General features: G+C 27.7%; 1 protein-coding gene across 1 annotated transcript in view; it reads right to left on the bottom strand.

Annotated features, from left to right (window-relative positions):
- The window catches only part of LOC113552819 (agrin-like), a 174,559-nt gene that overhangs the window by 95,427 nt on the left and 64,691 nt on the right, over nucleotides 1–14,441 (bottom strand). The window contains 1 exon segment of the mRNA XM_026955765.1: nucleotides 5,828–5,866. Coding sequence (XP_026811566.1) covers nucleotides 5,828–5,866 — 39 coding nt within the window.

Below are 14,441 nucleotides of genomic sequence, written 5' to 3'. Positions count from 1 at the left end.
AATGTAATAATTAAAAATGTAAATATACAAAATATATGTTATATACATTTAATTATCAAGAATTCACCATCTCACTGATCGCAGTATATAAATTATAATAATTGTATAATGAAATGGATTAAATTTAAGATTTGTACTTGTTTGTTTAAACGAGAAACAAAACGTGAAATGTTTGTTTAGTTTTTCGTTTTCTTGTATATATTCGATATCTTGTAAAAATACTGTTATATTATAATACCCATACAACGTCTAAAAGTATACAGTGGAGTAGCGATATTGCATATCGAACACGCCGTCAGTACCAATAATTTGCATAAATAAACATTTTTTGTATGCCAATATATTTTAAAATAATGGGTATTTGGGAACAAAATTTGTCAATGAAATTCCGATTTGTATTTATTATTTATTTATTTTTTTATTTTTGTGGTAGTCGATCGTAGAGAAAAAAAATATGTGCATAATAATATATATTTTTGAGTAGAAACAAAAAATACATATTGTTGAGATTCATGTTAGATTATGAATATGAATAACAACATTACAACTAGATCGTTGTATCAGATAATATTAAATTTTTTTCAGCACACTTTTGTTCATTACAGTTTTATACAACAAGTCGTTTACGTATTATACAAAAAGATGTAATAAGGAAATGACGATATATATAAATTTATCATCTTTATAAACTAAAATAATGTTACTATATGGTAATAGTTTTAAACATAACGGAGGATTTTTGTTTTTATATCATTTTGTTGAAATCCCAATAATATATTATTATAATTTAGAGAATTTTTTAAACTGTTAGGTATCTTTCAGACTTCGACATATTATTTAAAAATAACTAAATTTTCAAATTCATCAAATTGGCTTGATTGTGGTTTTTTGAAGGATTTTTAACATTTTGTTTACTAACACAGTTAAATATAATACAATATTATATAATAACGGAAAAATTAAGTTCACCGTTTGCTCTTTATTTGATTAAATTATTGCGAATAAAATGTAGATGTAATCATAAATATACTAATCTTACGTAAATACCGAAATGCCAACAGTTTGCGTTGTCATTAGAAGTTTTCTGGATATACAAATTTCTATTTTAGTGAGGATTATTATAGCTATGTGTACCCTGATTAAATCTCGTTTGAATTACGCAAATATGCAGATATGGATCTAGAAGTAATTAATGTAGAAATGGCTACTACATCTCTTTACATAACTCTTTATAGATATGAAAAATATAATTTAAATACATTTTAGATGACATATTTTCATAGTAACAAAAATAAAGGCAATAATAAGTTTTTTCTTTTGACTAATTTTTATTATGCATTTTTCTTTGCTTTTGTTTTGAAAATCTATTGATTACCTCTTTGTAAGTACCCCAAAAATGAGAAATAAAGCCCCTTAGCTCCCCCCGAGTTCACCCCTGTGTATTTGTTATTGTTTAAACACTAATAAACCATAATTCATCGTGAAAATATTATAAATTACATGTAATAAATTTTAACGATTAATTTAACCCTGTAAAATATAATATTAAATCTCTACATCGTAATTACATAGAGTTTATGGTATTATAAAGAAAGAGAACAGAACTGTAGGATTTAAGATAATTACGACTAGACAATAATTTTGATATTGTGGATACAACGTGTATATTATACGTATATGGTATTTAGTAATATGACTTAAGTAAAATACAGTTTAATAACACAAAAACAAGTATTTGGTTTTTACTCGTATGTTTAGAACAACATTCTCTTGGTTTGTTCGGACATTTTTCACTTTTTAGAAAAAAAAAAATATAGAGATAAAAAGAAAAAGAGGAATGTCTTGCGGTCGACACTTTAACTGGTCCGTAACATATTTTTTGTGGGTCCGATATATTGCCCGCTTTTTATTTTATTTTTAAAGGCCGCGTGGAAAAGAAAAAAAGGAAAAATTAAATGCTATAAATCTTAGCGGGATAAAAATTTACGCCGCCTGATTCCGCGACATAACCTCGATAAGAATTTTTGCTGCCATATACACACACTCGCGGTATTTTCATATAAATAACAATAATAACAATGAAATAAAGTATATAAACGTAGAGAAAACGGTACGCAACACAGTGAAAATCTCGGATGAGGTCATAAAAGTGATAAATGTCAGTGAAACTTGTAATTTGATTTCTTGTTGTTTCCCAAAGGACCCGAAGAATTTACCGAATCGCTAAAATATAGGTCCAGAAATAATCGAGAAGCAAAAAAAAAATAAATACTCAACGAGGCGATCACCTGCAATAGTCTAGAAATAAACGTACTACTTATTGCATCAGAGCCGTTGGGTTGATTATTATTGATTCGTGTGATTAGTTAATCAAATTAATATTTTTACCAAAATGTATAATGTACACAATTTCAACATCATTGAAAATATTATGAATTTTTTTTATCGAAAATAATATTTGTTATTTTTTCAAATTGGTTCATAATTGACATAATTTATAAAATAATTATATAGTGTTTAATTTTTTTTTGTAGTAAATTTTTTTTCCTCAATGTTGTCGTATAACTGTTAACTACCGAAAATTCCGAGATGAAATATGATTTCATGGTAAAAAATAATATATAAGGATTTCTGTATTCATCTTAATTTACATTTTTATACATTTAATGTCTTTCAACATGAATGGGTGAATTTCCGACATGATATGTTTACCATTACAGTTTTTTCTGTTGCACGGAAATGGTATTATGTACGGTGACTAAATAACAATGTTTGTTGTAAAAAATGAAGTTTACGAAATTACTAGACTTGACAATAATATATATACCCATAGGTACACTATATCACATTTACAATTTTTCACCTAAGGTTATTTGATTGGTTTCATTGAATAGTATGGTTCACGCATAATCGTTACTATTCAAATGAGATTATTTGTGATTTTAACAATTTCAGGAGTAATATTTTGCTATTATATAAGTTAAAAGTTACAAGATACTAAATGCTGAGTATAAATTATTAAAATTCATCAATGAATACGGAAACTAATGTTTTGGATGTATACTTGAATAATTACTCTGTTGAAATGTAAAATTTAATAATATGTTTGTTTAATTTTAATATAAAATTTGATAAGTGGTTGTATTTTAAAAATAATAACATTAAAAGATTAATGTTTTAAATAAAAATTTTAAAAAACAATGTAAATATTATTTGAAATTTTTTAAAAATCTTATCTCAATTTTTTTGTTTTGGAGTATTATAATTTATAAAAACGTTATTTATTTATTAGTTAATGAACTTCACTATATTTGGATGAATTTATTACCTATTCAATTTTTTTAATTTTAAAAACTTTATAATTTTAAAACAACAAAACTTAACTAAGTTATGTATTCCATAATGTATAAAAAGTTGCCTATGCTTCACAGATAAGTTTACAAATATTTAATGATAACAATTTTATTAAGTGTAAAATTATGAATGTGATTATCTTTCCAAGGAATTAATATATTTTTTGTTTTGTCATGTAATTTAATTATATATCGTAGTATGATAATAACACTGGAACTAACTTTTTTAAAAATTTACTAATCAACCGAAACTTCAAAACTTGTAAAAGTGTGAGTTTGGTTTCTTATCAAAATTTAATACTAAACTTCGGTTTGAATTATCCTGTAATGCTTATATTTTCTAATAACAACGTATATCTTACTATATTCAATAAGATTGTAATTAATATTATATAATAGTATCTCATACAAAAAAACTAATAATCAAAGTTGAATAATTTTAATTTAATCATTTCTCTGATTCACGTCCATTTTTTTATGATTTCGTGAAGTGCACAAATAAAAATATTTTAGCAAAAATATCTTAATTTAAACACGTATGCGTTAGCATATTTATTAAAACTTTAAGTTATAGTAATATTCACTGGAAAACCGTGATGTCTAGACGTTAAATCTGTTAGATTATAAGCAACTAAAGCTCACTCAATCAGTTTAAAAGAAGTTTAACGAGAACTACAAGTTCTATAACAAAATTTGAACATATCTCATTCGAATTTTCCTTGTCGTCAGTATTTTGTAAATAATAAACGCATTTTGTCATTAATATATTATTTACCTTTTTTTCTTCTTTACTTTTATCTGAGTGAGAAAAAAGTCTTTTACTTACTTACTGTAAGAGTTTTGGAAATAATCTGTACACTGATCATTTTTCACGACCGTAACAAAAGTTAAAAGGGTTCTTTTGATTCTCTTTGGGTGTCAGAGTGTGAATATAATTAAAACTAGAACAATGGGCCAATCTCTTTAGTGAGAACCTCAACAAATATGAACGGGAAAAAACTGACATTAAAGTTATTCATTTTATTTTCCTTTTTTTTTGTCTTTTCACCTAGTAAATCTATAAAGTTTGTTAGGGAGAATCGCGTACAGCTTAATGGCTATATACCAGCACGTCATATTGCGGTGGTAAATTTTAAAATATGCAAAATACAATTTATGACTACTGAGCTATGCCGTAGGACCAGGAAACATGCTGTACAGACATTATCAACGACCCTTTCATGTTTATGATTTCAATAGTACTTTTTAATAAAGACTAAGTATATTATAAATACATGTCATTTTCAGATTTAAAATTTTAACATTCGTTGTATAGGTAATATAAAAATAATTAGAAACCTCGCTATTAATTCATAATATTTTTTAAATAAAATAAAACAAACTTCTAAAAAATAATATGTATGCATTTTTTTTAATTGTGATTAAAGGAATCGTTTATATATAGAATAACTATTAATATTCTTTATTATTAGTTTTAAATTATATTCCATTTATAGATTTTTACGCAATTGAATAGTTTTTATTTTGTAATTCAACGTTTATAAAAATATAAATGAATAATTACTATACAAATTTTAGTTTCAATACTTTTAACGTGAAAAATACATTTTAAAATGTTTGTAATAATGATTAATTTGTCTTACAATTTATCATTCAATAATACTGTTTTTTTCATTTAAATTCCACACACTATACAGGTAGTGATGTAATTAATAGTGAGTAATACAATTTACATTCTGATTTAAAAATCCTTTACTGGCAATTGACATTATGCCGAATCAATAGGCTTAGTTAAATCATTATTAATTGAATTGCAAATTAAGATATGATTATAATTTAATAATATATGTATAAAAAAAATATTGGATGGCTATTTTTAATGGGATAAATACACTAAATGATAAAAACGTTAAAGTCATATTTTCACTAATTACAACTTTATATAAATACGACCCGTGACAGTTGATGAATAATCGTTTAATTTTTTAAAAAAAAACTGCCCACTATAAAATTTATAAAAAATGTATTGCAGAATACAAATTAGTTTATATCTAACTATAAAACAATATACACTGGATAGAGAAAAACTAAAATAACAGTTAATTCAAAGTTTTCAGACATTCAAACTTAACATTTTATGCCGTCACGTAAATATAATAACACTCGAACTACTAGATATTTCAAAAAAAGAAGTACAATCGATTTTATTTGACGGCGAAGTATTATTAGTTTACCGATTCTTTCTAACAAAGTAGGCACCTTGCCCAATATCCACAGCGGCATTTGCATAATTATATATATATTAAGAACAAAGCAAACCAATTCAATCGTATAAAAACCTATTTGACATTAAACGCACATCCATAATATATATACTCGTTTTTAATATATTAATGGCGGAACGTACAGGTTAATATCGAATTGAAAATGATTGTATGTTATTAGTATTATAATAATATCAATTAAAGTCTTACCTTGTAGAGCCACAGTCTTCGGAGACCAATTTAAAACATCTAAAAAATATGAAATATGAAATCAGTTTAAGAATTAAGCACTTGGTAATTTATAATAAATAGATTTAAAAAAAAAAACGTAAATAATAATATGTTATGTGTGTGTGTGTGTGTGTGTGTGTTAGTACATGTACCAATAATTATCGATAAATTTAGATAATTGTTACAAATAATGTACTGATATTTTTTTCACCACAAATTAATTAAAAGCAAAACCATACCAATCCATCGACTTTAATATATATATATATATATAGTTATACATCGAAATTAAAGGATATTTTCTTTTGCTTCACGTATATGGGTATACATCGAAATAGATATCCACTATTTTATTAACGAATTAGGAGATGTCAGAACGTAAATCGCTTAACTACAATACCCTAGAGCAGAGGTTTCCAAACTGTATGAAGCTAACAATTTTCAAAAAGTAATTTTGTTTTAATTAAAAAATATATACAGATACAGGAACAAACATAATAACTCGTGTCGGTAACAGAAAATGCAATATTTATGATCGAATTTTGTTAAATATTCAGTTCATAAATATATTTTTATTTATTTTTATTACACCAGAACCGAGGTACATATGTGAAATGATTCCAAGGTATATAACCTATTTAAATAAAATTATATTTTTTTTTGTAAAAAATAAGAACTTGTGTATATATACAATTTATTCTTAGATATCTTAAACCGAATTTAGTCGTTACGGAAATACCTATAATGATCACTGTAATTGTATAAACTATTTTCACATATCACGTTATCACGTAGTACTGTATATCTCTATCACCTAAATCGATTTTTATTGATGCATAATTATAACATAATTTTTACTAGAAATTTGATCGAATGGTGTACCACCATTATAATATATAGTGCCTTTATATTATTAAATAGTACCTTTAACAGTAGAATAAATAAAAAAAAGTCGCAGTTTAAAGTGTTTGACGATTATACTAATGTTCTAATGTAATAACATAGAAACATAAACACCACTTACAAACTGGAAATATGATTATATTTTGAGTAAATAAAATAAAAAAACGGTATTTTAAGATAACGTGGACTTAAAAACTTTTTGATTCTTAGCTGTGAACGTTTACATTACTAATTTTTTTTTATGTTAAATTGTATGTATTTAGGGCAAAAACCAATCTCAAGACTTAACGCTAAGATATGTTATCAATTTTTAATATTTTTATGTTTTGAGAAAAATTAAAAATTATTTATTTATCATAACGAATTAAGATATTACAGTTTAATGTTTAAAATTGCTCTCCTAGAAAAAATTGTATTTATTAAAACAGCACTTTTGAACTCATGATATTGTGACGTTGGATATTATCCGTTCCTATATATTTCTAAAGACATAATTAAAACCCACGTGCTGATTAAAATGATGTCTACATTCAAAACAACAACGAAACATCTGGCAATGACGTGGATTGAGATCAATGTTTTCAATTAAAATCCATCGAAGCTTGTTTTATATTTTGCCGCTATCAAAATGTTCAAATTTTTTTTCTTTATTTTTATACGCGTGAGGCTTTTGGTAGAAAAGAAACATTTTTTTTTTTCACTACTCAATATAATATATTTATTATTTATACAACCTACAAAATCCACGGAAAGTATGTGTTTTTGACGTGTATTTCTCGCAAAGAGAACTCAATTATAACACACGCGTATTTTTATGGCATATACGAAGCACGGACAGCGATATTCGCGCAAAAATTCGTGCTTTCTCATACACCAGCCTTCCGGCAACACCATATTATGTTTGGTCGATAAAGGAAAAAAAATCGTATCGTAAAAATACATACAATACTATTTTTGAACTATCGAATGTTGGCTATAGCAAAGGTTTGAGGCGTTTTTAAATATCATGTCGGTAAGGAAAATAAAAATAAGCAATAACACAGTCTTTTGAACGTATTTCAATTACATAAATCGTCCAATATCACTGACAGCAGTACCCACATTACCGGCACGGCACATGCACGCGACGGAATTCTAACATGAGTGGCATTATACCAAATAGAGTGTAAAGACAATATATTGCACAACTATAAATAATCGGCACAAGATAAAGTCCGTCTTTAAATTATTAAAATGTAGTTATTGTTAAATTTGAATATCCAAACATGGCAATCGTTATTAAACGAATTTGTAATTTTCGAGTAACAGAAAGTATGTGGTTGTATTATTTGACAATTTCAATTCAAGTATAAACTGCATAATCATGTGAAGAAAATACTCTGTTAAAAGTTATCACGTATGCGCCGAAAAGTTTAATTTCATACAATTATACAACCGTTACGATTGACTTTTCATAGTCCCATAAAAAGTTAAACTATTATTTGGAAGCAAAAAATAGATAAGTATATAATAATATAACTGTTCATTTGTGCAAAATTACACATGATAATATTACGATCATCTATATTATAATTTATAATCATCGTGGAAGTTGTATTAATGAAAAACGATAAAATTTTAACCTTCGGCCGCCTCTTGATAATAACACAATATTATCGTTGAAATACTTCAACGTTATTTTAATTACAAATAAGGGACTGTGCGTCTTATTGTTTTAATAAATGTATATTGAATGATATAGCTTTAAAGGAATGAAATAATTCGATAACGACATTAAACAAACTTAAAACTTTTAACTCAAAATAATATTCGTCTTCCGGTACCTACGTAAAGATAACAATGAAAACACATAATTTATTTCTTTTTCTTTGTACGGGGAGTTTTAATTTTCACTTCAAAATATACATTTGATATCTATTAGTTGTTAGTAGTAACTTATTACACTTACAAACGCGAGCGCCCGCGCGTATAATGTTTAATATTTGTATAAGATTTACTGCGGAAAACGAGGGGACGTTAACACCGTTATCGCTATTTTAATATCAATATGTGTGGCGGTGTACAGACGAGATGCGAACCAGATATTGTAATAATATAGAAGTATGCGTCGTTTAATGTGGCTGTCTGTGGGGGAGTGTGAGAAATGATTAACAAAACAAAATGAACGAATTTATTATGCACGATGTACGAAAAGAGCTTTTTTTTAAAGTAAAATGTTATTCGGGTGACTTAAATATATCTGTATAGTATATGTATATACAGTGTAGTGATTTATAACATAATGGTTTTTTCGCCATTCAAATTATTCATAAAATTCATATAACTCAATACACCCCGCGCAAACACTGTATGGCTAGGTATATGACTATACACAGTTGAGTTTTTAAATACCACCCGCGTTTTTACAATACAATTTGTTGACATTTTCAATTACAAACGATGTTGATACAACATTTGAATGTTGACTAACAAAAACGATATTTTTTTTTTTACATTATTATTATTTGAAACGAATCAAAAACTCACTGCTACCGTTCTAGTATGAAATGGAAATTGTTGAAAAGGTTTTTGTTACCTTGATCTGATTCTCTGTTAATAGCACAATAATAATAATATTGTAATACAACTAGTACATTTTTTTTTTTTGAAAAAAAAAATAGAGATTTGTTTAAATTATAAAAAACGCAGTTATAATACAAACAAACATTATTTTCCACCTCCGAAAACTAATATCCTATAGATTATTAATAGCTTATATTTTAAATACAGTTAATTAGAAAAATATATACACTCGAGTTCTTAAAAATAACTATTTTATTGTTAGAAATTTGCAGTTTTAACTTAAAAAAATTGAAGACATTAGAAATACTCATAATTCGTAGAGTCAGCTCAATTAACCTATACGGTTTTAAATTTTTATTTTTAAATTGTCTTGGCCTAACCTTAATAATTTTTTTTTTTAGAGAATTTATAGTTCTGATAAGACTGAATATTTTAATTATTGGTTTATTAAAATTATTTTTGTGAGTTATTTATCCTCTTGGTCGGAACTTAAGTTCTGATTTGAATAGTCTTATCGCATTCGATGATAATAAGTGCATAACAATAATGCACAACTAACTTTTCGGGGGTTAGCGAAGTGATGTCAGCGTTGAACGCCCGCGCTATTTGTATCATTTCCGGATTTATTTTTGTTCGTTGTAACGCAAAAATGATTAATGAACATTTTTTTGATCTTATCAACATATTTCTAACTATAATTATCTAATGAAAATGAATATTAGGCGATGGCTGATTTAATTCATATTAATTGTCATTTTCTAGGGGAAGATATTACATAAATCATCATGGAATCCCCAAAGATAAACACGGTACATAATGATATGTGATGCTGGTATGGTATGCATTTAAACATATGATTGCACAAAAAAAAAAAAAATGTAACTACCCGATTTGTTTTTCGATTTTAAAATATAATGAAAAAACCATCAACGGGTTAAAACGCCGTTCGAAATGTTGTCTTTTAAATTATCCGGTATGTGCATGTAATCCAACGCATTTGCACGACTGATAAGTATATTGACGACCAAGAAAGTATACGTATCGAAGAAAAAGCTTCGTTCGGATGGGGTTGGTGGTGATTGTGGATGGGTGAGTTTTATAAAGGACCAGCAGCCTGTAAGATTACGTATAGAGTTTCCCTGTTACGGAAGTAATACCGTTAAATAGGATATTGTGTAGGATTTACTTATCGACATGTTTAGACGATGACCGATTGACGGTGTAATTTCTCTGCAGACTCCACCGCCATTTTCTCTATCCCGCACACTGCGCGTTGCGGCCCCACTCCACCAATTTCGAAAATCCAATTATTTTTAACAGATGAACAAATAATAAACTCGCATACGCGTTTGTTACTGTACAATTTGTGTATTTGTTTTTTTTCGAAAAATAATACTTGCTGTGTAAACTCTATAGGTATGTGTACTGATTTCATAAATAAATATATTTATTATTACACATTTAATTTGTATTATTTTTTTTAAGGTCTCTAAACAAATGAAAACCCCTCGATCAAATAAAAAAAAGCAAATTTAATTTATACTTTCACGATCGAACGTATTTAAAAGATTCGTGAAACTTTCGTTATGTTATAAATTTCGTATTCGTCTAACTGTAATTAACGAATAATCATTCGTAGTATAAGTCACTGGAATCTTTAATGTGAGAACGGCAGTAACTACACAAAAAAAAAATAAAATAACAATAATAAGAATTGATTAAAAAAAAAAAAATCGATAAACCTACACGTAATATCAATACTTTAATAATTTGTTATTATTTTTTATTAACAATAACGTTTATAAACATTATTATTACAAATCAGGAAATAAGATTTCTAAATGTATATTTCTTGTTTACCGTTTGACATATATATTAGTACGAAGATTAGATATTTACTGAAATAACCTTGTCAGGTTAAATATTATAGTATTATACCCGTAGAGGGCTTTTAGTATTGTATATTATATTGTTATATGGTATTAAATTATGCATTTTATTTGTATATCGCTTTTATTGCCGATTTTTGAAAATTCCGTAGAATAGTGCATGCCATATTATATAAATACAGGTTGTTCTTATGATTGAAAACAATAACAAGAAGACAGCTACAGTTCAGAGGCACGGCAACTCGGTCAAGCATAGAAAAATATAGTAAAAATAGATTTTTATGAAGTTTGTATCTTTTTTATAGGAATATTCACAGTGGTTTACCGATGAGGGGGAGGGGAGTGAAACCTTGCTCGTCGACCTGGAATCATGATTCGTCTAAATTATATAATCAAGAGCACATCTTGCCCGTCCCTGGATTATATAAAACGCTGGAACCCTTAGGACATCAGGGTTTAGGTCTAGATTGTAATCCAACAGTGTTTTATTGTGTTTTGGTTATATGCAGTGGAAGAAGTCCGTGTCCGGCGAAAAGTCGCGCTTCGTAATTATTTATGGTACTATAAAACATTTGCTTATGAAATAAGAATATATAAACTTTATTTTCGCAGGAACTCTGTATACTCGTAAAATGCACGAAAGTTCAGTTGTTTTTTTTTTTTTTTTGTTTTTTTTTTTGTTAGCGTCCCGAATACCCTCAGTGACGCGTTATAAACGTAGGTTACGCCGATGAAATATAGCATTGTTAACTTTGTTATTAAAAACAGCATACCTAGGTATACAAGAAACAGTTATTCATTTGAGACTAACGTTCGTTTTTTTTTTTTATTGTATTACACGCGTATATTATTATTATTTTGTGTTTATATAATAACATTAAAATATCATAGTAGCTTGCGCTGTGATTGTTTTATTTTTTTCAATTTAATAAACTGAAATGAGGGTTTACGTTGTTTCGACAACCTTACATAAAAAATAACTTAAAGTAGTCAAATCCGGAGATTGTCCGGGATAAGTTACGCTACTATATATTACGCGTATATCGATTTTTGAAAAATCTGCTCAAACATACAATCAAATTTAATAACATCGCAATATGAAAGAATTCGTGTAATAAAATACATAGTTATTGACTAACAAGAATGCCTACATAACATTGTGAACATATCTATACTCGAATACTTACCACGGGGCGGCAATCGAGTTTCAATAGTACGGCAGAATACCTGTACGGGTATTCACAATAAATTAAAATCCTTTAAAACGTTATTTACCGTAAAATATACGTTCTTAAGGTGACAGCAACCTGGCCGTGTTATTCAAAGATACATCCGGACAGTACCTTTAGACATTTTCCGGTCGATAGTATATAATATGTTTTATCTTATCTTGTCGCGTGTATCGTGTATTAACGTGGCATATAATAGGTAAATGTCTACGACTGCCTATTGTTGGTCGGATCACCGCTGGGAATATTCCGAACAGATTATCAGTTAAACTAATGCAGTGCCGAACTGATATAAATAAATATATCTAACGCAAACGTACCATACCGATACGATTTATAGGTACATTGTAGTAAGCTCTACAGTGCAGTATTGCTATAATAACATTTTACTCGCGATACATCGAACTGAAATCATTTTCGTTGACAAATTCAAGGCTTTTGTGTCTATTAATTGCATTTGTTTCGGTTTGTTCTGGCTATAACACACAGCTTAGTAGCGGCACACACAAATCTGTACTCGCCATCCCGATTGGATTTTATAATAACATTTTTAAATTATGAAATATTATTCGAACAGGAACGATGAAACCGGCTGTTATGTTTTAAAAAAATAATATCGTACGTTCGTTGCATGTAATCATGCAATTCCATAAACGAGTTTACTACTACATGTCAACATAAGTTGATAAAATATGAGTGTCTTCGAAAAAAACCTGATGTCAGTTACACTTGACATGAGGACTATATTATTGTCGAATAGGGTCTCATGACGCTTTGTTTTTTCTAACAATAAACGGAGATATAATTTTTTTTTTTAAATTTTTAAATTTTATTTATTCAACAGTTTATGTGAAAATGTCTGTGTAAAAATTGTCTTCACGTATAATATGTATATTATACATAATAGGCACATGAAATGTTTTTATATACAACGTTTCGTTTGATCATTCAATCGCGTATCGAAAATTATGGTACGTAATTAAAGCATACAATAAAATCAAGCACATTTCTATGAGTAGGGTTGGATATAATATTTTTAACACTCATATTATATACTATACTGTGTTAGGTATGCGTCGTAGACTTAAAGTGAATCGGCAAAATAGCAATCTCTGATTAATACATAATATAAACTATAGCAAAACTCCTCTTTCTATTTCTAGTTTTGAATAAATGCATGAAGCTCAAACATTACTCATGTCACGCAAATCACCAATAAAATGTTAATCTGTCTCTATCAAATACCTATTTTATAGTTCATAAAACGTATCGGTAAGAATATACTTCGCCTTGGTAATTTTTGTAATATTTAAGATTATTTATCTAATTTTAACGATTTTGCTATACATTTTGTATTTTTAAAAAAGGTTTTACAATAATGATAACGAGTGTGTGTAAAATATTTTACGTTTACATCCTCTTAACTCGATTCAAACTCGTCTAGCGAAGTTATCGTGTACAATTTACGGCCTTAAACGGATGGTCAGGTGGTTTCGCGGAGCTAACAAGACACACGGCGGGATAAGAGGGATAATATATTATATAATATACGTCCGAGAATAGTATTTTATTATGGAAGAACTTTTATACACCAGCATACAAGCATCATTGCAAAAAATATGAACTTTTACAGACGCTGTTTTATATTACCTATTTATTTATATTATCTAGTATTTGCGGACTTAGAGTGTAAGAGACTTCAGCTTCTGAACACGAAAATCACCTTCAAGCTTCATCCCATCCCCAGACCACGTAATTTTTCAGCCAAAACTGTTCACATTTTAGCTGATAACTATAGGAAAAATGTAAGCCAACTACACCATAATATACGAAAAGTACATATTATTATGATGATTAAATATTATACGAGACTTAAGACATTTCAATAGGTGCAAACCTTTAGCCTAAACCGAACTTTTTGTCAGAGCACTAATGCTCGTATTAATGGATGGTAAAAATAAAGCAATATCGATAAACACTGCAATGATACAATATGTTCACGTCGTCCGA

This window comes from Rhopalosiphum maidis, chromosome 2, assembly GCF_003676215.2.
Source record: "Rhopalosiphum maidis isolate BTI-1 chromosome 2, ASM367621v3, whole genome shotgun sequence".
NCBI lineage: Eukaryota > Metazoa > Arthropoda > Insecta > Hemiptera > Aphididae > Rhopalosiphum > Rhopalosiphum maidis.
Note: the sequence above shows the minus strand (reverse complement) of the source record. Positions and strands in the feature narration are given on the sequence as shown.